Source organism: Corapipo altera, unplaced genomic scaffold (assembly GCF_003945725.1).
Source record: "Corapipo altera isolate COAL_440 unplaced genomic scaffold, ASM394572v1 44b, whole genome shotgun sequence".
In the NCBI taxonomy this organism is placed as follows: Eukaryota; Metazoa; Chordata; class Aves; order Passeriformes; family Pipridae; genus Corapipo; species Corapipo altera.
In genome coordinates this window covers 2,163,623-2,191,055 of record NW_020884932.1, presented here as the reverse complement: position 1 = coordinate 2,191,055, position 27,433 = coordinate 2,163,623, and the positions used below count along the sequence as shown (strand labels likewise).

General features: G+C 41.2%; 1 protein-coding gene across 5 annotated transcripts in view; it reads right to left on the bottom strand.

Annotated features, from left to right (window-relative positions):
* The window catches only part of FYCO1 (FYVE and coiled-coil domain containing 1), a 42,255-nt gene extending 21,135 nt beyond the window's left edge, over positions 1-21,120 (bottom strand). For 2 of the 5 annotated variants that reach the window (XM_027659379.1, XM_027659380.1), the window contains exons 1-8: positions 20,070-20,461; positions 11,495-11,677; positions 9,827-9,933; positions 8,676-8,801; positions 5,005-5,111; positions 3,988-4,131; positions 3,161-3,254; positions 137-2,767 (exon numbers count right to left, since the gene is read on the bottom strand). In XM_027659379.1, the coding sequence (XP_027515180.1) occupies positions 137-2,767; positions 3,161-3,254; positions 3,988-4,131; positions 5,005-5,111; positions 8,676-8,801; positions 9,827-9,933; positions 11,495-11,549 (3,264 nt within the window). In that variant the 5' untranslated portion in view covers positions 11,550-11,677; positions 20,070-20,461. Of the gene's footprint in view, positions 1-136; positions 2,768-3,160; positions 3,255-3,987; positions 4,132-5,004; positions 5,112-8,675; positions 8,802-9,826; positions 9,934-11,494; positions 11,678-20,069; positions 20,463-21,019 lie in introns of those variants that run through there. The other 3 variants (XM_027659377.1, XM_027659375.1, XM_027659378.1) reach the window with 3 other exon arrangements.
* Positions 21,121-27,433: the final 6,313 nt, after the last annotated feature.

The window sequence follows — 27,433 nt, the reverse complement described above, 5'->3', positions numbered from 1 at the left end:
TTTCAGATTCCCAGGCTAAGGTTAGTTGCATGCTAGTCTCAGAGACTGACCTACACAAAACTTAGGATTTCATGCAGTAATTGTTGCAGCAGAAGGTAAAGCAGCTCCCTCAGCTATAATAATTACATTAATTTACCTTGAATTTTGTCTGATAATTTAGAATCTCTGTGCTCATTTGAAATTTTATTGCAGACAGCTCTTCTTGGCTGGTCTCTTGGAAACTCTGTGCCTGTTTCTTTACTGTCTCCAGCTGCAATTGCAGATTTGGGACAGCTGCGGCACATATTTGAGCCTCCTCTAATTTCTCTTGCAGGCTCTTGTTCTCCTCTTTGAGATTAGAGATTTCAAGCTTCAGCTTCTTCTGTTGCTCTGCCGCCTGTTCTTCCAGTTCTTTGAGCCTTTCTCTGGCCTGGGCTAACTGCTCTTCTGCATCCATCTTTTCAGAGGACAAGCCACAAATCTGAATACCAAGTTCAGCCATATCTGTGTTGGTCCTGTGGAGGAGATCCTTGTTTTCTTCATTTTCCATTCTAGCATTTTCCAAGTACTGCTTAACCTTGGATAGCTCTTCCTTCAAGTTCAGCAAATTATTTTCCAACTCAGCTTTTTGATGGGCTGTTGTCTCCTGCTCTTTTTTCAGCACTTCTTCCCTTTCTTTACATTGTAGCAGTTCTTGCACATGGTTTCTGTTGAGACACTCACTCTGCTCTTTCAGCTGCTGAACAAGCACCTTCTGCTCACTCAAGGCAGTCACAGTGACTGCCAGCTCACCTCTCATCCTCTCTCTCTCATCAGTGGTCTGCTGAAGCTTGACTCGCAGGTCAAGGACTTCTGCTTGCAGCCTAGACACTTCACCTCGGTTGACCTCCAACTGCTCTTCACTCATGGTCAGTCTGAAGACCAGCTCTTTTGCCTCCTTCTCCAGGGAAGCTGCCTGCTGTAGTTGCTGTTTTTCCACTGATTCTTTTTCTGATGTGAGGGATTCTATAAGCTTTGTCTGATGAAGGCATGTCTTTTCAACACTGAGCTTTTCTGCCTCAAGAGTCTCTGCTTTCTTTCTGTGTCTTTCAGCTTCTGCTCTCAGCTGCTCACACTGGCTCTCCAAGCCTTGCAGTTCTACTTCCTTCTCTGTGACCTGTGACTGGAGACACTCTTTGCTTTCCTTCAAGGTGCCCAAGCTTTTTTCCATTTCTAAACTATGCTGTTTGGCACTCTTTAGCTGTCCTTCAAGTGAGGCATAAGTCTCCTTGGTGGTCTCCTCTCTTTGCCTTAGTTCTTCATATTCTGAGTGCAGAGCCTCCAACCTCTCCTCCAGAATTTGGCTTTGCCTCCTAGCATTCTGCAAGTCTTCATCCAGCTGTTTGTTCTCGCCCCGGAGCTTTCTTTCTTTTTCATCAACTGACACCAGGGCATCATCTATCTCACTCTGAAGTTGCTTCTCAGAGGCTCTCAGCCTGGCTACCTCAGCTTCCAGGGAAGCTTTAGAAGCTTCCAGATTTTTCAGCTTCGCTTCCATCTTGTTCTTGGACTGCTGCAAATTCACATTCTCTGCTTTCAGCTTCCTGCTCTCCTCATCCAATTCGGTCACTGCAGAGTTTTGCTGCTCCATCTGCTCCTCCAGCTCCTTAACTTTCTGCCCGAGATGCTCTTTCTCAGACATGAGTTTGCGGTTTTGCTCCTCAAGGCTACACACAGTCTGACTCACCTTTGTTAAGTGACCCTCCTGTAGTGCAAGTTGCTCTGCTTGTGACTGGGATGCCTGCTTCAGTGCTCCTTCCCTCCTACCATATTCCTCCTCAAGTTTCTCTTTTTCTTTCCTGGCTTCCTCAAGACTTTTTTCCAGTGACCCCACCTGAGCCAGCGACCCCATTACCTGGGTCTGGAGCTCAGCCATCTCCTTTCCTTTCAGAGTCAGGGCCTCCTGAAGTGCATCCTTTTCCTTTGTCATAGTTTCCAGGCTCCCAATCAGCTTTTCACTTTCTTCTCTGGAGTCAGCAGTGAGGCGATTGTATCTGGATTCCAGTTCCTTCTGTGCCTGTTCTTTCAGCCGCAGCTCCTCCTTTGCTGCTTTCAGCTGAGATGCACGTTCATCATTGAGTCTTTGCATATCTGCCTTTTCCTTCTCCATCTCCTGAAGCTTCTCTAACAGTGCATGTATTTGTAGGGCAGAGTCACACTGGGCTGTGGCTTGCTGCCCCTTTTCGTCCAAGGCAGCATCAACTTTTGCAAGGAGGCTGAGATTCTTCTGTTCTGCAGAACTCAGCTTGGCTTTGAGCTCATCAATGCAAAGATTATTCACAGCAATCAAAGCCCTCGAGGTCTCCAGCTCCTGATTTGAAACCTGCAATTTTGAGGCATAGTCTTCCTTGCTGGTCAACAGCTGCTCCACTTTTGTTGAATATTCTTTCTGCTGCTCCACTGCACTTAATTCCAATGATTGTAGGCACTTCTGCAGGTCATGGACAGTGCTCTGAGTGGAGTGTGAGACCTCACACTGCTTCTGTAACTCTGTGATCATCTTTGTCAGCCGGGAGTTCTCCTCACTGTAGTTATTGCTCTTCTCCTTTTCTACCTGTACTTGCTCTTTTTGAAGGCTGACAGCTGCCTGGAGCTCCTGGTTTTCCATTTCTAGCTGGTGAATACGATCTTGAAGTTCCCTCTGCCTCAGCTCAGCCTGGTCAAGTTCTAAACGCATCTCTTCATAGCCCTCAAGGTGTTCAACATTTAGTGAGCTATTTACATCAGGGCTGGAGGGAAACTCTTGGGCCTAAATGAACAGAGGGGGAAAACCAGAATGTTTAAGTAGTATTAAACATGTACATAAATGCAAGTTCAGATTCTTAACACACAGTGACATTCTACGTTGTGTTCATAGCACTACAAGATATCTACTTATAGGAAATGGGACTTGTTTTCCCAAAAGATAGATGAAAGCATACCTATCTGCAGGCAGTCTTCTGAATATATTTTTTTCCTTTACAATATTTGCTCATTCAGTTGATTCAGCTACCAGACAATTCCCTTTACTTTTAACTAAGAACCCTTTTTTGTAGTTTACCATTGTAAGAATCACAACCATGGTAAAACCACCAAGTTCTCTGGAACTATGGCAACTAAAGATCTACCATGCCACATAAATACTTATTTGCAATCTGCTTACCTGCAAATAGTTGCTCACTAAACTGCTCATGCTGGAACTGCGACTTGGAGGCTTCCATAAATATGCTGAAGATCCAAGCGAGGACAGTGTCCTTCTGTTGATCACACAGAGAAACAATATATAACTCTGAGCACATATATACATGTCTTTCCACTCCTATATGTAAGATTTATCTACTGGTATCTACCACATGCAAAAAGACATAACTGCACCTGGTGCCTTGGCCAACAACCACTGAAGTTGATGAAAAATAAAATAGGGATATCGAAGGCACCTATAAAAGATTATGGGCTGGTAGCCATGACATCCACAGGAACCAGTGCAGTCTTACTCTAAGGAATTGTATTGCTGTGTGGCAGCAGCTCAACCAGGTGGTGGCAGCAAGTGGCCCTAGAAAATTCTCATTGATACAAATAGATCTGGACCAGACCTGGTAGTTTTTGTTATTCCCCAAGTCTACTGGGATCACCATTGCTGCAAGTGAAGCACACTGCTAGCCTGTCCACCCACTGTATGTCTCAGTTCTTAAAACAGAAGCCAAGAACATTTCTTCTTGTGCCTGTATAGATGAGAATGGCTTGGGATTTGGGCCTAAACTGCCATTACTGAAAGTACTGTACTACAGAGCATCAGCTCTGGTTGCTGGGACATGGTATACTAGAAGGAAAAACAGGCCAATTTGTTCATAGAATAATTACATGGAAAAGTATATACCTGCTCCAACACAAGTATTCGTACCTTCAAAAGCATAAACTTTTACAGGTTTTTTAGCAGACAAGTGGTTTATGGCCCTGTTAATACAAAATGACAAAGTGGTTCTATCTTACCTGGCAAATGCTGGCCAAGCAGCATCTAAATCATAGCCTCTTGATGCCAAGTCAAACTGAACATCAGTGAGCTCATAGAGCTGACCCACAATGTCAGAACTCATTTTGGAATTCAGAAATGGACTTCTTGCATAGTACCAGTCACTTGAAAACAAACAAACAAAAAAGAATTAATACTCATTCATAAGCAAAAGAGAAGAAGCAGTTTCTCTTGCAAAAAACCTCAACAACATCATTATTTACTCCACCCCAGAAAAATTAGGATACACTATTCTAAACACAAACTGAAAGCAACTAGACCCACCAAACTACATCCCATCCCTTTGATGTAAAAAAAATTAAACTTTAATTATTCCACATAAATATCTTCAGAGGAGGCCCTGCACAGAAGACTTTTTCCTCTAGTGCTTGGGCAAATCACTGACAATACAATATACTCGCTATACATGAGAAAATCACACAGTAAATACCTAAAGCACTCACTTACTAAATTAAAAATGAGGGACAGAAAGCAGCATCCAGAGCTAAATACACTGTGAAAATAGTTGGCTTATTCTAAATGCCCTAGCGGTGTCCCTCCAAACAACTACAAGCTACCTTTGGTGTTCCCTGCCCAGGGGCAAGTTGTTCCTCTGTATGACAATCCAGAGGCATATGGAAATGCTTTCTAGGGCTTTGTGCAACATATTCAAATTAATCCTCCCTCACGATGTGCAGCTGATCAAACCCAGGATCTTCCATACTTATGAAAACATGACCTTTGAGATCGACACATGGAAGCACCGGTACCACCCATTCCACACACATTTAGCTGTAATAACTTTCAATCTTTACAAGCCCAAGATAGATATGAACCAGTGACCTAGGCCAAAAGGTCTATTATCCTTCATATCCTATTACTAGCTCTCTAAGCCACCCATTTGGAAGAGATTCAACTTCTTTCAATAGCTACTAGGTGATGTTGCTAGATCACACTGAGCAAACACCCATTAGTTAATAAGGTACTTTGCTATTCACCTGGTCACCTTGGTGTTCATAAAACATTGCTGCAAGGTGTCTGCTAGTCTTTGGTGAACCAGGGAGTAACGAAGAAATGCTCTTCCTTTTCCAAGAGATGTTCTTAGCTGGAAGGGAGAAACCACAAGAAAAGAAAATTCTAAATATCATTTGTAATCATGTAGAAACATGGCCAGAACAGTCTATACAGCGCCATAAAAAAACCCTCACAGTAAGCCACTGTAAAGGAAGAAGTTGTTAAGAAAAGCAGGAAGAACTGCCACTGAGAGACACCTTCTCCCAAGTCTGTCATTGGGTGGAATCTTTTTTGAAGGATGAATTTCTTTCTGCAGCTGGCTGTTGTCCACTTTATAATACTAAAAAAGGCATCACAGGACCAATGAATCATAGAATATATGGAGTACCTAAATACAGACTATGCTAAGGACAATTCCCAATATAAGCCAAAACCTCAATATGCCCAGCAGAGCCAGAAGTGACTGCTGAACGATGCTTAAGATGTATATGGCCACAGCTGGAAGAGCTTTAGGAAAGGTCTAGTCATAGAACAAAAATGTACACATATACAAATATACATCCCCATGGACACAGTAACCCCAGATGATGCAAAAAGCCTTTCTTAACACTTAGCCGTTAAGTATTCTTAATTCTTACTTCAGACCAAGAGCAGCTGCATGACTGAAACTGATGGATCTCTTTAGGAAGACAGCTGGTAAATCAACATAAGCAGAATCACAAAACTCAGCACTGAATTTTGTTATAGCTATTGACTTCAAGGATTGATATTTTGTTTTGTCTTTTACATCTGAACCATTTTCTGTCCTGCAAAATAGTGAAACTCCAAATAGTAGTGTTTCACTTTTTCTTTCCATCAAAATCAGTAATCAATTTAGGAAAGGAAATGGAACGTGATGAAAGAATTTCTCACCAAACTGCTCATCCAACTAACAAAGCAAATAAATTCATTATCAAAAATAGAAGACAAGACAAATATTAGATGAGTTGAGGCACAAGTTGGTAGGTTACTGTAAACTTTGCTTGAAAAGTTAGTGTAAAAGAAGGCTCAAAGGTCACACAAGCTTTCTCTCCTGCTGATCAATATTCCACTGTGGTGAAGTGACACCAATACCTAAAACTCTCAACTTCCATGTTTTTGCTGTTAATGGGCTTATGCTCTGAAGTAAGACACAGGTTCATCATTTAGCTCAGTAACCCATTACATACAAAAATGTTCTTTATAAAAGGAACATAAATGAAATGTGGAGCAAAGAAAGCAACAGTCTTTAATGCTTTTTGTTTTGAATTCTATAGGACACAAAATGCAAAAAACATGGTCCCCAAACAATAAGTACCCCAGAAACAGCAAGTTTAATTTACCAACAGGTTTTCACCTTCATTCCCCCTGGAGATGTCTGAAGATTTCTTCAGGGAGATGCTATGCCCACCCTGTGCACAGAAGCTTACAAGCTTTTTTCCTAACTAGGCACATTTAGTGAATACATTAAGAACTGTCCAAAAAAAACCCCACTGGAAGCCACAGAATTAATCCTATCCTTACTCCCATTGGTTTATCAATTTAAATTGCAATGCCTTTTTTAAGCATGGAGATACCAGAACAAATGTACATGATAAGGACTAGAGGAAAATGTATATGCAGCTACAAATAGCCAAAGACTATTTGACTACGAAACAAAACCATGCCACTGCCCTCTAGAGCCCTACTAGCAATCAGGGAGGCAGGCAGCGTCTGGCTTTGGCAGTGTTTCCATTTAGACAGCAAACACTGTAGCTAAGGTGCAATGTATGGCTGTCAAGATTTGGAAAGATGTGTATTCAGTGTAATCACTTCTCCCTGCTCACCTACTGCCATAAAGAATAAAGCCCTCTGAAATTAACAACTAACAGTTTCCAGGGTATTCCATTTGCCTCCTTGCAACACTTCTCTAGCATATCATGCACCCTAATATTAGAAGTACTAAAGGCAGACCAGAAGGGGAGGCATTATGCTGTTAAATGTTTGATCATTCTTAAAATTAACTGCCATTGCTCTTTCCTTTCTGTTCACTTCCACCTTTGAAAGTCAAAGTCTTGTTCCATGAGCAAATAAATGACATTTGGAAACCTTTGTGTTCTATCCAGCCAGGTTCAAAGATTGGCTGATGATTTCTACCTGTAATTAAGGGAAATAACAAACATATTTTTGTGTCATGGACCCAAGTCTGCCAGCTCAGTTATCTGAAGTGGCTGATTGATTCTTTTTTAAGTGTTCATATTCCTAAAGCACAAGTTAATAAAAGAAGTTTTCCACAAGCTAAATTCTATAGTTGCACATAATTTGAAATAGAAAGTATCCTACTTCCAAACAATAACTTCTGATACTGTGCTAACAATCAAGCAGCCAGAGGTATTGAAGGAGGAAAAAGCAAAGTCTTTACATGTGGTAATATGCAGGTGATACCACAGGCGACAGACTGTTAAAGACTACAGCACAATCACCTTTGCAGAGAAATCAGATTGGCTACTGCTACTAAGAATTTAGGGGTCACTATCTATAGTCAGAGGATCTTTCCTGCTGCAGCAGTTACTGCCCTTACTTTGCCAGTCTTCCTGGAAGTAATGGGAAATTCAAATCAAATTTCCATGTCTCTCCCCTCTTTTCCTTCCCAGTGGTAAAACAAACTGGAGCCCTTCCTTGGATTGTTCACCTTGGAACAGCAAAATTTAATACTGTTGAAGTTGCAGGGAGAAGAAAGCAAGGTAAAGAACTCAGGGCCTGCCTCTGCTACAGTATCATGGTTCTTTTTCAGGTGGATCAAAACAACATTATCTAGAGCTGCTGTGGAAGAGTTGCTAATAGGGAAATGTGCTGTAAATAGTAACTTGCCAATACAAGTTAGCCTTGCTCACAGATAATGGCACTGAGCATCAGGACAATGCTGGCCAGCACCACCACACCACCGCCTCTTCAAACGGTTCTAAGGACTCAGACAGGATCAACACAGAAAGCTTCTCACAGTATTTATTCCACCCACTTATTGAGCTGAAGACATAACATGGCTTTTACAAGATTAAGCTTTTATTACTGTATATAACAGAAACAAGGGTTTTTGTGCCGTTCATAACAGCTTAACCCAGGTAATAAAGACAACCATTCCAAGTCATTTCATCATGCTATTTCACACAGAGGAACAAAGCTGAGACAGAAGATGAAATTGCTGCTCTCAGTCAGTCCTCAACTCTACAGACCGGTTGAAAAGGTCTTAAGAAATGTCAAATACGGTGAACCTTTCATCTTACTCTTAGAGCCAAGTCCTGCTGTAAGCTGTGCTAAAGATGGCAGGCTCTACCCTTGACTTAATTTTTCACTTCTTTTTAGAGAAAATGGCACTAAGTTTATGAAAAGGCAGGGTACAACCAAACAGGTCCATTCACTTGTTGTAAGTGGCCTTCGAAACAGGAGTCAAGCTACCTAATCCTCCCTAATTTAATGCTCTAGTAAAAGAGGTAACCTTGCATTTTTATACTCTACATGAGAATTAACAAATAAAAATCCCCTATTTTTTTTGCTGTATGTTAAAAGCAGCGGAGTTTTTTGGTTTGTTTCTAATGCTCTCTAAAAAGACCTATCAAGGCATAAACCACATATTACAATACTTAGCTGATATACTTACTTCTGTAATAGACTTGACAAAGCGGATTCCATCATTAGCTCCTTTGATTTTTGCCAGACAGTCACAGAAATAATCCCAGTAGTCTTTTCTGTTGCCCAGCAATGTGCTTTTTTCTTTCTGGTCAAACTTAAATGAGGGAAAACAAAATGCAATGAGCAAAACTTAAAAATATTTATATATAGTTACTTGGAATTCTGTTCCTCTCCCAGTAATATGCACTTTCATGACTCCTCTTAGCTTTAGCCAGTGTATTCACAAAGGAAGGAGACATTGCATTGTACTGATGCAATCCAGCAGTTACAAAAGCTACTTTACAGACAGTAACAGATAAAAATGTTTTGAGTCTCTTTGAAATACAGACATCCTTTCAAAACTGCTGAAACAAAGATTTACAACAGATTCAGTAGCTGTTCAAGGCAATGAACTAACAACCAGTTGCAGCTTGGGCCACTCAAATCCTGAAGGATTCTTCAGCTTCTGCTGAAGCCTCTGCAACCCAATTAAAACTCCCTTGCCTAGATTAAAGCTAGATTAGCATGTCTTTGTTGCAATCAGTGACACGATTACAGTATATGTGGACAAGATACTATGCAAACTGAATTTCAGTTTGCCCAGCAATGTTCTCTTTTACTTAAATTTTGAGGATGGGGAAAAAAATAGCATTCCAGATTAAAAATCAGCATTTTGCATTAAGCCTTCCATACAATAAAAAAGAATTTCTGAAGTGAAATTGCAAAAAATTCTGTAAATTACTCACACTACTATATTTGCACCATGAACAGCTCACTACTATTTATTTTGCATCAAAATGTTGTCAAGAACTCATTACCACAGTTTTTTTCCAGGATAACTTAGCAGGATATATCTCTAAAATCAAGCTCGGATCTTTCAGATCCATGAAGAAATGCCTTACATTCTTCAATCAAACTGCCAGCTCTTCCTTTTGATTACATTTATTTTCACTTGAAATAAGTACAATAAGCAGCATGCATTTCAGTCCACTTAAAAGACACACACACAAAAAAAATAAAAAGACACTCAGTTGGACATTTATGATTATTTGAGTTAAACCCCACATATTGAACAGGCAGTGAGAGAAAACAAGGCTGAGTTTTGCTGGTGGATTACAAATGACACACATCATTTTCTACCTGTAGAAGGTACTCAAGCTTGTAGGAGAATTTTTGCAAGTTGCCACTGTCATCTGTGATCGGTTCCCCTCCTTCTTTAAATTCTTTACTTAACTCAGTCACAGCATCTGTGAAACAAGACACCAAAATTGTTAACTAATGCAAATGATATATAGCACTGAATCCATAAACAACTAAATAAATGGTTTCTTCATGGATATTTTTTGCATGTGTCTTCATGGATGTTTTGCATGTGTATTCAGTTTCTTTTAGCTGAAATGTCTTAATGACAGGGCAAAAAAATTACTGATATGCTTGCAATTTAAGACCACCTGTAAGAAAACTAGAGCTCAAGCTATGTCAATCTGCTGTGTGGACTATTTCTTCTTCTTAAAAGGACACTTAGCACTTCTGACACATACCAAAAACTGGTAACAGACAATTGCTAACTGCTACCTCAGCAGAGGAAAGAGAAATAACTTTTTGCTGTTTCATGTGCACATTAAGGTACTGCCACAGAACAAACAGAATTCTGATTAGAAAGGACAAAGCATGTAATCTGCTAAAGGGGATCAGTAACACAAGAACAGTCATTCAGTCAGCACATTTATCTTCTCCATGCTTTATTCAGGAAGGTTCAGCTTGTGCTGGTTACAAACACAAACGGGGAAAATAATTTACATAAAAAAAGCATACAGTAACTTCTCTTCCCTCAAATGTACAGCCATAGTGGGTGAGGAAAACTCAAGTCAAAACAAACTCTGTTGTCCTCCTGGACACCCTAACCCCCAACGGGTGTACTTCTCAGCATCAGAAATTACTGATTTTGAATTTGCTTTCCACTTGGGTTTTGTACTTAATTCAGGTGACTGAGTGAGCCTCAGCTCCCAGTCCGACTCGATCGCCTTTGCAAATTAAAATCTCTTGTTGTTAGCAGGTACACAGATCTCATTGTTTTATATTGCGGGAAGATCAAGGTTCCCAGTTTTGGTGCATATGCTTTATATTTAATAAAAATTTAAAGGAAAAATATCCGGATCTTTGTATAAGCAGCTGATTAGGACAGAGAGCAGGCAAACTGTTAAGAATCTGCTGCCAATTCTGCCTGCAACAGAACTGTTGAAAATGAGGTTGGCTACGTCCAGTGGAGGATAAGTTAGGTTCCACTGCAGCAAGAACAGCAGGTTCAATTCGCCAGCACTCTTCCTCTGGATCTCCCTTCCTAGTTTGGTTTGGCCTCCTGTTTTTTTCCCCTTCCCACATTAGCAGCAACTCCACACCAGCTTCCCATCAAGGAAGGGTCTAAAAATCAGGCCTTCTTATCTCATATGAAGTCTTGTAACAGCATAGCTCTAGGCACGCCAACAAAGTCCTAGCTCACAATGCACACTCCACAGACACCTTTTTTAAAATTATATTTAAAAATTATCTCTTATCTTGCATGAAAAATATTTCTTATTTCTTATCTTGTATATTTAAATTTGCAGGATTTAGGAATTTAGGGTCCTGCAGAAAGTACAGCATTTGTCTCACAAAAAAACGTCAGTCACATCACACACCTTGAATTATGTTGCTATAATGGCTGCACGAAAGAGTAACAACTGAAAACACAACTTCTACTCTGTGTTATCTAAAACACAGAGGATGCAGTCCAGCCCACAGAATGCCTCTGCCAGCATGGCACTGTACCTTGCAAGTCTCTGATAATCCGCTGCAGTTGGCTTTCACCACTAGCTGCTGCCATCTCGAAAACAAAAGGAACTCCCCTTCTGGGCTGTTAACCTTTTCATCCATCTAGATAAAAACAGCAGAGTTCATATCCTTGATGACCATTGGGTTGACGTTGACTATTTTTCTCTGTAACACCTGCAACTGTAAAAATCAAAAATTAAATGAAAGTTTTTATCAGTTCAAATGAGCATCAGAGAGGTGCTTTGGCATTTTAGATCCTGTTTAGTGATGAATTCCAAGGCCAACTCTTTTCCAGGAATCTCCTTTTTTATTTCCTTCTAGATTTCACTTCCCATTTCAATTATTTCTTCAGTTATATCTTTCAAAACTACTGAGCAAACCTCAGAGAGCAATTTTCTCTTGCTGTAGATACAACACAGTCAGTTGTACAGCCCAGCTCAGGCTGGCATTTCATGCAATCCATCTCGTGACCCTGATGGAGGTTCCAATGACATGTGATTTTCCCTCTCGAAGCCCTCTGCTAGATCTTCCCTACAGGCTGCAGAGTAAAAAGATATGACAACTTTTCCATTTCAGGGAGACTTTCAAGACATAGAGTAGGCAGGGACCAAGGAATCAAAAAATGATGCATTCTTGATTCTCTAGCACTGTAAAGTACTTTTAATGCATAAGAGCTACTAAAAGATGTAGTACTGGAGCCTGGTTTTAGCACGAGAAACACCTCTCAGCCCGTTCTCAGAACCCACTGTTCCCAACACATGTAAGAGGACACCACTTTATTTTAAGCTCTGTTACAACATCCCTGGCCAGACAAACATACCTTGCACCACCTCCCTTGCTTAGGACAACGATGAGTTATACCTAGCACTCATAGATAATCTTTCTGTAAGTAAAATTAATTAAAAGCCTAAAACACTTTACTATAACTATGCCTGGGGATCCAAACTTTCAAACACTAATCTGGGAACAATCATTCAGAAAAAAAAAGGCCACACAGAAACCGTATAGGGAACTTACTAAGCATCCTGTTCAAAGGTTGTTCAGAATTCCATCTGCAGTGGTACAGCCAAATCTTCAAGCAAGCACAACACCCAAAGTACTGAATCTTTAGAAAATTTGCTGTTACGCTTCAGTGCTTTTGTTATAATTCAAGATTAACCACAACGAAACTAAGTTTTAATTAAAATCTTACAAATTTTTGAAATCTAATGTGACTAGGTCAAATTATTACATCTCCTTTCTCTTTCCTTTCTTTCACTCCCGAAAGAACTGAATTGGCATGGCTGATGTAGGTGTCTGAATTAATCAAACGGACCATCCTTCCCTATGTATCACGGTATTGTTACAAAATGGTCCTGATGTGATCCCCCATTCTTTTCCATTTGAAGGAAAGCAAACCTTAACAAAGCCACAGAGACAGAAACACGATAAAGTATAAAGAGAAGGCTGAAACTAGGCTTACCAGTGTGTTTCTCTGAACACTTGTCTTTCGTTACCTGCTAGTTTCCATTTCCATATTTTGATGGTAGTTGTTATGTTATGACTCAAGTGTCACATGGGCCATGTGCTGTCCGGTGAAGGGCCTTGGTCACCACAACTGGGTAGCTTCGGGGAGAGAAGGTCAGATGACCTTCTGTGGTGTCAAACACAATTTTTTACCCTAAATCAACAACATTACATACCCAAGACTCCTCCTGGCAACTTGCTGAGCTTGGGTACCAACAAAAAAAAGCAAGAATAACAATCCGACTGAGTCGATGTTTCCTTTTCTAAGCACACACAGTAACATCAGCCATATCTGTTCAGTTTGGCAACTGCTACAGAAAGGAGATTAAGGGAGAAGATTGTGCCATGTGGGCAATGCAAGCTAAAAAGTGTGACCAAACCAAATGCTCTTCCTCACACAAAGAGGGAAAAGAGCAAGGACCAAACAAGGGGATCTTGCCTATCCTTCCCAAAGGCCAGAACAAGCTCCCATTCAAGACTTCAGAGGCACAAAGAGGCATGCCAGGAAAACAATGACCAGGCCAACGGCAGGCATGTACAGAGAGCCTGGAAGATAAGGTAATTGGGAATTGAGCCCTTATTTTGCAATAACCAGCAGGGAGGAGGATATGGGGCATCCTACAGCAGACAGGCACAGCACAGGACCTTGTCAAGTGCTAATTCCCAGCAGGGTGCCCAGTCAGATATTCACTGGAGGAGGACTAAGGCAGTTTAGAGTTTCCCCAGCACCACTAGCACTGCTTAAGTGAGTGTGTTTGCCCAGAAGTCACAACAGCTCAGTGGCACAGCACAGGGGAAGGCTGTGTTCCCAATGGATTGATTCTCTTGTGTCAAATCTGCCCAAGACATGCATCTTTATTCCCACTGGGATCTCCTAGGCAGAATGTGAAAATCCCGAACAGAGACCACAACTCAGCTGGAGGGATGTGGCTGCACAGCCCACTCCTCTGTCTACTCCCTGTCACCCCTTTTCTCAATACCTGGAGCAAGGTCTCACAGCTCCCCCTTCCTTGCATCAGTTCCCAACCCCTGAGACATCCATTTAATGCCTTCTCTTTCCAGAGGTGAAGGGGATCTTTTGACCTGGGCTATTACATAAGGCAAATGTGCTGAAACTTTTTTACTTGCCTTCTCCTCTGCAAAATGGGGAGAAAGGTACTTCTCCCCTCCATGGTCCTTCCAGAGGTGTTAGAAAACACAGTCCATCCCTCAGAAAGGTGCAGAGCTCCCACTTCTAGTGATAAAGAAAGCTGGTAACGTACCTTAGCTGTTTTCTCAATGTTTCAAAATAGGAAGAACTTCTGTAAACACCTGATCTAATCCTTCCTGATCACAGAATTTGGAGCACAACCTTGTTCCTCCAGCATTTCCTATCCTATTATGCACGCCTGTAAATATCTGCTATGCAAAACCAGCATGATACATTCGCCAGGCACAAATGACCTGCTGCGGGGGTCAAAAGCTTTTCAGATGATGCATCATTACCTCTTACATAACAACATAACAGCACTGGACTAAGGCTGATGGCATTAACTTGCACAAGAACTGCAGAGCTGCCATGACATCAGTGCAGCTACACTAAGGACGTGGCACAGAGGAGGCAACACGTCATCAGTCCCTCCTCACACTCTTGGGCTGTGCCTGTTGATCTCTGAAGGTGGTTCCTGCCTCTCTTGCTGGCATAAGTACTAGTGTGGGGGTGACAATCTTCTTTACAGAGGAGGATATCCTGGAGATTAAAGAAAGAAGCAGAAAGGAAATAGCCCACGTCCAGGAAAAGAAAAGATTTACCTGAAGGGGAGTGAGACACATATAAAACAGGAAACAAAGTTTAATGACTGTAATTAAATTGGTTAGTGGAGTAGCTACAATGACCTACTTTTTATCTGATTGTATAAAATTTTCTACATCATGTCTGCATCTCCAGCAGGTACATTTTTTTTTTACTTCATTGGTCAATTTTGGCCAACTTTGACAGAAGGTAGTTGTCTTCAAAATATTACACTTCCCCATGCGCAATCAGAACAGTAATTTGGGAGGAAGACCATGAGCGGAGTGTCCCTTCATTGATAAAAAGGCTGCAGTGAGACCTCTGTTATAGCCTGATATCAGAGAATCCACTCCCCACTCATGTGCCTTTTCAGCGTACTCTAAGAGCAGAGCTCACACTGCAGACTTGGTGTAATTCAACTAAGTAGTAAATCAGATTTACAAGAACTACTCATTGGAAACCAAGATCCACTACTTTGTACTGCTTACAGAAATATTTCCTGTTAACATAACTACTCTGGTCTAGCCATTATAAACAAGGACACTTCATCACATGTCCCTCAACATTATCATAAGACCTTTAAATATTTGGTGCCTGCAGTCCTATGCCTGTTCTAACATTCTATATGAAACGAAACAGACAAGTGAGGATACTGAGATAAAACTTATGTTTGTGAGTCACAACAACCTTAACTGTGTTATTCCCTTGTGTGGTGTGAACATGATTTGTCCTATAAAAGCAGATACTGACTGATAACAGCAAAGCACACTGTGGAAAAAAACCCCAACCTATCTGGTCATACAGTTGGCTACAAGACACACTAACAAAAGAACACTGAATACAAACCTCACAGCAAAGATGAAGAAAGAACTGGGAAAAGAAAATCCCTAACTCTCAGGACTGCAACACCACTGATTTAGCTAAATAATTTCATTCCAGTAATTGTCTGGAAAAACTACTTGGTACTTTGTTGTTACAGGAAACAGAGCCCCAGTGGAATTCTTGGCAACTGTGCTGCTAGCTTTTCCCATTTTGTACCATGCAGGTAAATAAAGCTGCACATCCATGAAGCTGAAGAACTGTTTGCTGGAAGTAAGAGTCTGAAGTGAGCTGTAAAAAGGACAGAGTGACTCTTCTGTCATAACCACACACACGCTTTTACTGGGCAACTCAAACCTTTGTGCTTTAACACCGCATGCAAAGAAATGTGACTGATATAAACACACGCTGGACTACAATACATAGGACAATTAAAAACAAAAGGCAGGCGCAGCCTGAATGTCAGCTAGGGTTTCCATTCTGAGAAGTGAAATTTTCTTGCTAAATTAATCTTCCCCCTGCATTTTCTACACCAACAAACCTTCACATTTCAATGACAAACAAAAATGTTTTGGAGGAATGTTTTTTATTTCTTCTAGTACCTCAAGCATGAGACCATGCTGCAAATCCATGCTGACACACACAAACCTTGTTTTGAAGTTTATTTTGGCATAGCAGAATAGAGTAACGAGATGAAGTGCATAAAAACAATCATGTATTTCACAAATGCCTCACAGAGAAGAAGCATTTTTATAGTTAAGGACTCCTTAGAGTAAAGCTGTTTTTGTGGGAAGGCTCTTGTGTTCTAAGGATATTTGCATTTTACAGCACAAACTAACAACATTCATAAAATGCTGCTTGCACCCCTAATCTGAAGGAGAGACTGACACAGAAGAATCAGTAAAGTTTTATAAATTTCTTTGTGCAATCTTCCCTTTCTATGAACAACTGACCTGCATTCCAGCCCTATTCCTTGTATTTGCAACCTGTTCTCAGAAAAAGATCAAAACTAGGCAATAGACATGACTATACTAGTGGCACGGTAAGAACTCCATGAGACAGAGTTAATTTTTAACCTCAAGTGGGCAAAGCTGGCAACCCTAACAATTTTTTTTAATGCTGCACCTACTGAATTGCACCTCCACTCTAAGACCTGGCTTAAAACTCTTTAAAACCTTACACTGAACTTTGCCACACAGGACAAGAGATCAGACTTTGCATCAGAGGAGAGACAGAGACTCCTGTTAAACAACATGAACTCAAACGATCACTTTCTTCAAACAACATCACAGGCTTGTACATATCTCACAAAGACAACCCTGTCTCAGCCCTATCTCATGACCAGAGAAATTCCCTGTTTGAGGAAGCAGTCAGTTTACAAAGAGAAGAGCACTCTTCTGATAACAGGAATTGCACTAGTATCACTTTTAACAAACTCCTGTGCCCTTTTTCCTTAGAACACACCAGACCTCGCCCCATGTCAGGAGTTCTACCTTGTTTACTAATATCTACCAATTAACCTAACCATAACTCTCCCAGAGACTTGCTTCTTCTCAGCTGCTCCCATCCTATTTCACTCCCCCTCGAGAAGGTATCCCTCTGCCTGTATGGTGAGTTGAAAAGATAAATTTCATTCAGAAGTTAAAAGGTTTTTCCCCATTCGTGTTCTCATACTCCTAAACCATTCTCCCCATGTCCTCGTGTACCCTCCCTGCCAGAAAACCTGCTCTTCCTCTCCATAACTCACACAACTATTGACACATTCTTCAAGCCATACACCTGATGCTCAGGTGCTACTCTGAGGAGCACCCTGTAGACACCTACAGAAATAGAAACCTACAGAACACCTAGAGAAATAGAAACAGCAGAGGACTTCCAGCTGCAAAGGAGTGTTGGTGATTCATGACACCCAACTTGCTCATGGTCCAAGCCTGGAGATTTCAAAAACTCTCATGTTTTTCAGGTCTCCAAAGTTGGTCTCTGAGTTTTGTTAACTCCCTCAGCAAGCTCAGCCTGACTAAAGCATTTCAGCCACCTCCGAGACTTTGGGATAGGTTAAAAGCAACAACTATTACATCCCGGCTCTTTGGAATGGGACCTTTCCTTAGCAGGATTTTTTTACCTCTGTATCTACCACTCCACGCAGGCTTTCCAAGACAAAGTTTCAAAGGTACTTGAAAAGGGGCTTCCTCAAGCTAATGGGTTTGAGAAGTTTGGCAGGTGGGTGTTGAGACTTGCCCACCAGTAGCACTGCATATGTCCAACAGCAGTGGCAGCTCCCTAGGACAACTCCTGGCCTGTATATACTTCCCAGTGAACTAGCAGCCTGCAACACTGAAAATTACAGGTTTTGGCCACATGCACATAGATCAAATAGAGGGCAAGGCAAGCGAAAAGCACGCTGAGACAACTCAGACTGACAGGCCACCAAGTGATTCATGCTGCCCCAGAGCCAACAGAAAGAATTCTTGTTTTCCTTCCTCTGTAGCAGGAAGAACAGAGTATTTCCTCTCCCTCTTTTCTTGTGGGTTTTCTAGTGTAGGTCACCATTTCGTAGGGAAGGGGAAATTTCAGAGTTTCAAGCCCCAAAGTTTGGAAGAGAGGCCTGTATGAGACTGCCACTGCTGGGCTGGCTGGGAACAGACAGGCTCACAGATGACGCAGGCTTGGCATGAGCCCAGTTATTCAGGGATACCCTGATCCAACCGGTTCACTTTCAAAACCTAAATTGGCTTGTAGCAGTAGCAAGAGCTTTCCTGTTCTCATTCTTCTTCCCAGCAGGAAATTAAATGTCATGGTGGACACATTTAGGGGTTAACTGTTTCTAAATATCTTTGCCGAGATCACTATACCATGAACAAACACAGAATACTCTGATGGACAAAAATATTAAATCACAGGGAAGGGTATACAAGTCAAGGCCCTGTGCAGCAAGTTTCCCAGCACTGTACCAAGCACCAAGATCCGGGCACTCTGCAAAAAGGCTCTGCTCCTTCTACCAGTGTTACAAATGTAAAACCATCTTCAGAATACATTTGGGCAAAGTACTTTAAATTAGTACTACTACAGAATTTTTGGACACAAACAGCCACCACTCCCTGGACAAACAGGAATTACTACATGAAAATATGAACTAGACTGGATACAAGCTGCTAAAAAGTTTCCTTGCTTTGGCAAAACCAAACACATAAAAACATAGTAATACAAATAAATAAACAAACCCAGTAATATGTAACAATGAAAGCACTCAGGGCTCTTACAGTTCCCTTCAGTTTAATAATCTCAACAACATCTAAAGAATACTAGAAGAGTTCAGGGTTTATGTGACAAATAGGCAATTGTTAATTTTTAAATGTAATCAACTAAGAAAAACAAATAAGAATTTGAGATTAAAAAAAAATCAGCACTACTTTTCCTTGAGTGCATTGCATAATTTCCACAATTTTACATAGTTTCCTTTATGTCTTTAAGAGTTTTCTCTCCCTAGTTGTTTGTTTAGATCTGGATCACTCACAGAACAAGTCTTAGAGGATCCTGGCCTCCAGGACATTAGGACAAATTCCTATTCCTTTTATGTAACCCCCTAGCAGTGGAGAGAGGGACTGCAAATACAATACACTCATTGTTATCAGATGGTGTACATAAGAGACTCTTTTATACGTCAAAATTAGACTCCATAACGAACTAACAGGTTCTTCAGAAGAAGCAGTGAAACCATGTTTACAACAAATGCTGTCAAATATCACGGCTAGGCTTCGCAATCGAAGATTTAGGAAGGCTCTATCCACATTTGTTACAAGCACGCTGGTGGCTAATGAGGCCAATACGAGATAGACATGTCCGATTGCAAAAGGCACAGCAGAAAGACTCCTTAGGTGGTATATTCCGCAAGACACGATTCTTTCTGCATGGTCTTTTCTATACTACAACAAGCAGAGCAAAATAGACTATCACTTGTTTTGCACCGAAGCATCTTAGATACAACTTTTTAACTGCAGTGCAGTCTTCTGAATGTGAATGTTTGGAGACACTATTTGGATTATCTAGCACATTTTTTAAATTCAAGCACTCCCACGAGGATCATTTAAAGACTACAGGAAACTGCCCTGTACACAATAAAATCTGGAAAACATAAAACACGCTACTGCAAGGCAGTCTATCTCCTCTGCCGCATGTTCTGAAACACCATGTCAGAACTGAAAATAAGAAAAACATCAAGAAAGAACATGTTGCCTTGTTCCTGACAAGACAGAGAACATGTTTTACCCTCAAAGTTTCATCCTAGCTTGCCTCGTGTGTGCATGAAGTCTGAGCTGGATAAAATCAAACACCCACTTTCGATCTTCAGCGTTAAAGAGGCAAAGGCCTGGTACTGCTCCCTCTGTTTAAACTTGAAACTTCAAACTTGATTTCAAGTGAGAAGCAGAACCAGGATTGTGACACCTGCAGCCGACCAACTCTGTATTTGAAACAAACCTTGCACACATCAGCAGGAGGGTGAGTGCGATGACCCAGCCCGAAAACACCCGGGTCCTGAGCTCCTGAACAGGCAGCTGCAGCAGCAAGGAATTCACCAGCTTCCAAAACACGGCACAGCCCCTCCACAGTCCAACTCACCACCGCAGGACTCACCACCAAGGAGAATCCAGAGCACAAAGGCGGCGGACAACCAGTTCGCTAAAACCTTTCTTTTTTTCCCTTTTCCTTGCTCACTCTGGATTACCAGGATCAACATAAGCCGGAGGAGGAGGCTGCAACCCCGGCATCTGCTCTGGAGACAGACCCAGCCGCCCCGTGTGCCAGCAAAACTCTCTCCCTCTCCATCCGCCGGAGATTTGCCGACACAAGGGCAAAACGGGATTAGGGGCAAGCGGCAAATATTTGCCTGTCAGCACTTTATAGCGGGGTGAGGGCACGGACACGGGAGGGTGTTTGGTTTCCAGCACGGTGACTCCGCTCCTCCTACAGCCGCAGGAGGGGAGAAAACAGAGGACAGTGTTCGTGTCGGTTTAAAGTCATCCCTCACCAGGTGGACACGATGACACTTAGGGGGGACTGGCTCTGGCTGGTGGCCGATGTCCGCCTCGGCGGTGCCCCTGAGGGCTGGGGAATCTCCGTTCGAGGGGTATCCCAGGCCAGCAACCAGAGCCCACCCTGGGCTAATGTGCCCGTGCCCGTGCCCGTGCCCGTGCCCCTGCCCTGCCCGCGCTCACTCCGCCACAAGGCCGACCCCGGCACCCCAAAGGCCGCCGGCATCTCTCTCCCCTCCGGGGCTCCACCCCTCGAAACGCAGCTCCAAGCAGCAACAAGTGGAAGCCGCTGAAGTTACTTCCCCCCCGCCCCCGCTCCCTCTGGCAGCCGCTGCCTCCTCCCCCCCGGCCCCGCCGCGCTCCCCCGGCGGGTGTGCGGGAGGTGTCGCTCGGTACCTGCGCGGCCGCCGCCGCCGCCATGTCGCGGAGAGGCGGCCCGGGGTGAGGCTCCACCGCTCCCCGCCCGACTACAACTCCCGTGAGGCCGCTGGACGGGCCTCCCCACCCCCGGGGCGGTGGCTGGAGCCCCGCCCGGGACTCCCAGAGGCCGTGGGGGGGAAAAGGTCTTTGGTGAAAACAGGAGGGGTTTAAGTGGCTGTGGGGGGAAAAGTCGCTGCTTTCGGCTACAGCTGCAGGGTTGGGGTGGTTTCCTCTCAGGAGGTGTGTTTCTGGTACCCTCAGACAAGGTCGCTTTTTACAGAATTACAGGATTAAAGCCACAATGCTTGTGACTTTATTAGTTTCATGAACTTCAGCTTAGGCAGCCATAAGATCAAAGCATCCCATTTTCAAGACTCTTGAGGAAGTACATTTTGTACATAGTCACTGTACATGGTTTCCATCATCCTCACTTTTTCATCCTCCATGCAGAAGAATGACTAAGTGACCTTAAGTTTTGGTGATTAATCTAATGTATGGTTTTTGAATAGCTCAAAAGCATTTTAATGTCCTCAGAAATACAGGTTATAGAGCTTCACATGTTGTGGGCACATGACTTGTGAAATGCAATGGGATACCTAACATAGTTTGGAAGGAACCTTCGAGCTGAATTTTCTTGGCATGCTTTGCTGAATCATGCAGCACAGTGCCAGGAGCACCTACTGAAAACAAATGTTTGTTTTCCATTGATCTGTAGACAACTGGCTGTCTTCCAAAAGTAATCTCAGAGTCATCAGATGCAAATAATGGTAAATCAAATCCCATATAATTTACTGCAATGGATTTTTTTTTACGTATTTTCAAAAAGTTGGTGTGCAATTCTACTTTTCATTTAAAAATAATCAATTAGATTGAATTGTTCCTCCTTTTAATTATGTAGTTACAAACTACTTTCTGAAATATTTAATTATTGACATTAATTATTGAATCATGTTTACATACATATCAATTTCTTCAGTGGAAAATATGCTGTTTCCAACTAGGTCCGTAGCTGACCAACACTTCCTTATAATTTTCTATATTTTCTCATTTCTTAGCAATAAAAGAAGTTCAAGATTTTTCCTTTTTGGAAACTGCACTAGAAAAAAATGCGTTATCTGCTCCATGTGTGTTGCTTTCCTTTATTTTTATTCTGATAAAATTCATTTAATAACTTCTTCATAAACTGTGGTAAGAGGGATGGAGATTATTATCAATTTTACTTGCTTGGGAAAGGCAATGTCAGTCATCCCAGCAAAAGTAAAACCTTTGTTGGGAAAAATTTTTTCACTGCTCGGTGGAATGTAACAGAGGTAGCCACCTCAATCAACTCAAATAAATAAATTGCTGCTTAACATATATTAAGGATCCTTAAAGATTGTGTTTACATTCTGTTCCATATTGCTGAAATGTAGGCCAAGATAAATATTTCAGGGCTGAAACTGACTTCTGACATCAGAAGTTAAATCTAATGTTAGATGCAGTTCCTTGAGAGTGATTCTGAAAATACAATTTGAATATTGAGTGGTTTGGGTTTGGGTGGGGTTTTTTTTCACATTTCACTAGATGCCACCATTTCTATACAAAGTTTGCAAATAAATATAGGATCCTTTAGTTTTAATTGTGATGAAAAAATCATACACTGTCATCAACCATTTAATGCTGGCAACACTTTGGTACCTCATTGACTAGAGCAGGTCTTTACCAAACCTTCTAAATAACTGGGATCTATTAAAAAAAAAAAAGTCAAAACAAAAAAACCAACCAAACAAGGAATAACAGAAAAAAAATGTGGTCTCCTGTGGATAGTAGATTCTGGAAATATTTTGTCATGTTCTCGGAGTATGTGTCCATAGAATACATTCTTTCCATCTGTCTGACATTATTGTTACATGTGCTACATATTTTCTTTAGAATTTTTAAAGAGTTAGTTGATGTTATATAATGACTGGAGAGGGTTTTGCTTCCTCTAGGCGCTTGAGGTATTTTATGAGAGCAGAAAACTCCCAGTTTCCCTGGTCACCCTCAGTGGATTAACATACCATTGTAGCTAGACTGAACAACAGGCTGCTGTTCATCATCAGAGACCTTCTTTGACTGTGGGGAGAAAGCTTTGGAAGCACTTTTTGCATTTGATTGCATTCTGTTTTGAATAGGTGGACAAATAATTGTCAGTAGGTATAAAGCTGGAAACAGACAACATAAAAAAAACCAGCAAAGCTCTGGAAAACCTCTAGAAGCATTTTAGACAAGATGGCTGAGGAGCTTGGAGGAGTATTCTGCTAATATCAGGTCAGATTCTGAGACTGACTTCCACCAGAGCACACTGGGCTTAGGAGTTATCACTGCTTAGGACTGGCTGCATTTCACTCCTATGTGGACAAAGTAGGTACCAAGATTTTGAGCTGTTGGTGCTGATTCAGCTGAATCAGCAATGATATGGCAGAGCCAGGATGTAGACTCTGAACTGTGCAGTTTAAATGAACCCAAGTCCCCTACGTGCATATAGATGGATGGCACATGGATAAAGAGCACACTAAGGTTTAGGAGATTAAGAGATAATTATGGTGACTGTACTGATACTGCCATCAAGAAACAGAACTTGACCTTATAAAGCAGCATTGTTTGGAGGTATGAAACAAACTCAAAAATATTTTACTTCTGTTACCTCAGCAGTTCCTGAATATGGAGAGAGTAATCCACTCCTTGCACTTTCCTTTGTTCTTCTTGGTTTCTTGCTTCACTGGATGAGCAAGGGCATTTTGAATTGCTGAGTAACCATAAGGAGAAGATAAAATAGAATTTTATTTATGATTTCAATACACTCAATATTTGGAAATGATATATAAATGAAGGTATCCTGACTCTCAGTGAAAATATTTCTGGCAGTAAGAAGTGCATGCTGTGCTTTGCCAATGCAATGCACATATTATGAGTCTGAATCTTGCAAAAGCAAAATTATCATTGATTTGAGTAGGACGCTTTCTTAAACGTGTGGATTTTAAGTTTGCTTGTTTTGTTTAAGACAGTTTGCATTAGTGATGGAAAGGATTAATTTGGTTACCTGCCTTAACCCTTACCAGTGAGGATTTTCCCTGCTGGCAGATCACTGACTGATACAGGCTCCCATGGCTGCACAGAAGGTGGGAGCTCCAACAGGCTCTAGCAGTGAGGGTCAGTTTTGTGTTAACCTGCCAAAAATACAGGTAGGGAAGAGCCTAATCCAGCTAAGATGCTTGTGAGAGAAGCTGTTGCTCTGCCATTCCCGCTGGGTGGAACTTAATATGTACTTAACCAGAGCAGCAAGAGCGTATCTATTTAATTGTAACTTGAAATTAGGGTTAGTGGTGCCATCCTGCATAAAGGCACCCCTGACACTATACAGTAATTGTAGTACTGTCACTGCTCAACGTGTCACTGCTCCCCAAATAGGCTTCCAAAAGCAATTAGTTTCTCCTTTTTCACTTCACAAACTTCTTTCTCTCTGTTCTGCATTTGCTCAGACCATGTAATAGTTGATTGATTGAAATTAAAGACTCAAGGTCCCAAGCATGATGTTGTATCCAGAACAGTCTGTTTTTTCCAAGCATCTGGAGTTCCCAGAAGGAGAGAGATGCACAGACCGCCAATCCCCAGACATATCCAGTGGCTTTAGTAATACAAATCTTTAATGGCATATGTGTATAAGCAACAACATATTTCCACTTGACAGTGGATACAGCTCCAAGTGCCTTACAGGGAGTTGGTGTACATGACGTATGAGAAGACTAGATTGGTTGGGATATGTTCAGTCCCAGGAAAAAAAAAGGCTTAGGGGAGATCTGTTGGCTCTTTTCCATTACATGATACGAAGACAAAGAGAAGGCAAGGGAAAATGCAATGTCACCAGGTTGCAGGAAAAGAAATTTTACTCATGTAGAAGGAAAGAAATCCACCCTAAGAGTTGTTAAGCATTGGAACAAGGACCCAGAGGAATTATGGAGTCCCTGTTCTTGGGGATCTTGAGAATTTGACCAGACAAAGCTCTGAGTAACCTTTCCTGACAGGAATGATAGAACTTCTGTGAGCAGCATGGAGGAGTGCATGACCTCAAAAAGTCTCTTCCAAGCCAAATTAAGCTTTGAAAATTCATAATTACTTCTTCAATTAAAAATACCTTTTGTATAATAGACAGTTGTCAACAGCTGAGAACAATACTTACAACGTAGTATTCCATTGAATTTCTGAATGTTTATTAGTACCATTTCATTATATCAGGAGGCAAAATATCCACATTCTGACTTACTTTGGTTATGGCAGCAATACAGTCAGGTAATATTAAGCATCCCCTTTACATGCTCAGATATACTGTAACAAAATATACTCAAGCAACAAATAGATTAAAATAACTTGTTAAAAACTGGGCAGAGCAGGATCATTTCAGTCTTCCATGCTTCTGTTATACTTCTCAACTTTTTAAAGATAAATATAAAATGTATTGACAGTAAAGATTTCAGTGTTGTGTGGCTCTAGGTCTATGAGTTGAATGACAACTTGTTGAAATGATGTCGGTGCACAAGGCCTTCTTATGCTCATGATCACAGTATTTTTGTCTTGTAGAGCTTTGCTGGTGCCTGTGAAGTGGTCCTGGCTTACCAGAACAGAAAAAGAATTTGGACTCATTTGTCCTTCAATAGGTTATCTCTGCTATTGAGTCCTCAATCCAAAGTCTCTTGAAGTGCATAGAGGCAACCACATTAATTTCAAATGTTTCTTATCAGGAGACAAGACACAAAGGCAAGTCTCTACCACAGCCAGCAAAAATGACAACTTCTACTTTTCTGTGGTTTGTTTGAACATGAGCGAGTTCCCCTGTGGTGTTAATTAGTAACCTCTCTAATTTTTTAAGTTTTAGTCTGTAACTGTAGTAATGGGATACCAGGACTGATCTGTTCACAAAGGCTCATCTGATGATAAGAGACATAATATGATCACTTTGTTCTGGCAAGTAAACTGATGCACAAACTAGAAACCATGGGCAAGTCCTAGGAAGACTATTTGGGACTACGTCATATATGTTTGTCCCATTCTTAGGCTTTTCTTTAGGTATTATTGCTTCTGGATTTACTCATAAATAGGATATTGTACTATGGGCATACCTGCTTTTTGTAAACTATAGAACAGCTGTGAAGAATCTGCAGTTTGCTCCAGATGATCTTTAGAGATCAAATGAAATAGTGCAGAAAAAGCATAGACATTTTAAGATGGATGCCCAAAAAGCCAAATCGTTACTTAGAACCACTGCCAAATCAATGCTTGATACCACAGCAAAACTACCTTGGCTTTCTATACAAATGCTAGGAAATGAAATATTCTGGTTTCCAGGGGCTTTGTCATCCAGCAACACTGGAGTACACACTATATGTTACCCTCCCTGGGGAAAAAAGACCTACTGAGCTAGCAGGAAGAAGAATATTAGTTTCCATTAAAAAAATAGCCAAACATTAATTTTACAAATAAAGCAAGCTATTTCTATTTATGAAGCCATTTGTTCTTGCACTATAGAAGTTTAATTCTTTTTCAGTACCATTGCAAAGGGAGAAAAGGAGGGAAAGAGCATTTAGAGGCAAATATGCTCCTGCACTGCTCAGGAGATGGGCTGTCAATCTGCTGCAACCACCTGAAGGGGGTATTCAAAGACTGGAAGAATCCTGAGGCAAGGAGCAGTAACAGGAGGAAAACTAGTACCTTACTGAAGTATCTTCTTAACAGCTTGTGTTCCTTCTAGGACTCTCCCAAACTTTCCATTTCAGACCCAAAATACTGCCTTTATACTAATCTAGTTTTATATATGTATTTGTCTACCAAAAGATAAAAGAACATTTGCACTGAGAACTTCAGAAATTCAGAGGTCTTGTAGCTATTTTCAGGACAGTTAATCCTCAAAGCCCCCTCCAGAAAGTCCAATGAGTTTAGCACTGATAAACACTGAAAAGCATTAAAAGCTATTAAAATACTTATGTGTCCATTGCTATATACAATCCAAGTATTTTAAGTCTGCCAAGAAAGAGATATGCAATAATATTTCTGTTAAAACTTGATGTTTTAGAGCCCAAGAGAATAGGTAAATTTTTTATTTTTTTTTTTTAAAAACAGAGTATAAATGAGAGAAAATCCATCTCACTGTGCAAAAAATTTAAAGTTAAGATTTACAGGCCAATGAAATAATTTCTCAGCATTCTCAGCTCTCCATCCCACTGCAAATACATTTTGTTATTTTCCATACACAGAATGTTTACAAAGAGTAAATTTGTGTGTCTTTCTCAGGCAAGTGCCTCTAAGAATTAGAGGTTATCCATGGCATGCAAAATCTGGAAGTTCCTCCAGGACTAGTCCTAATAGTTAGGTCTTGCT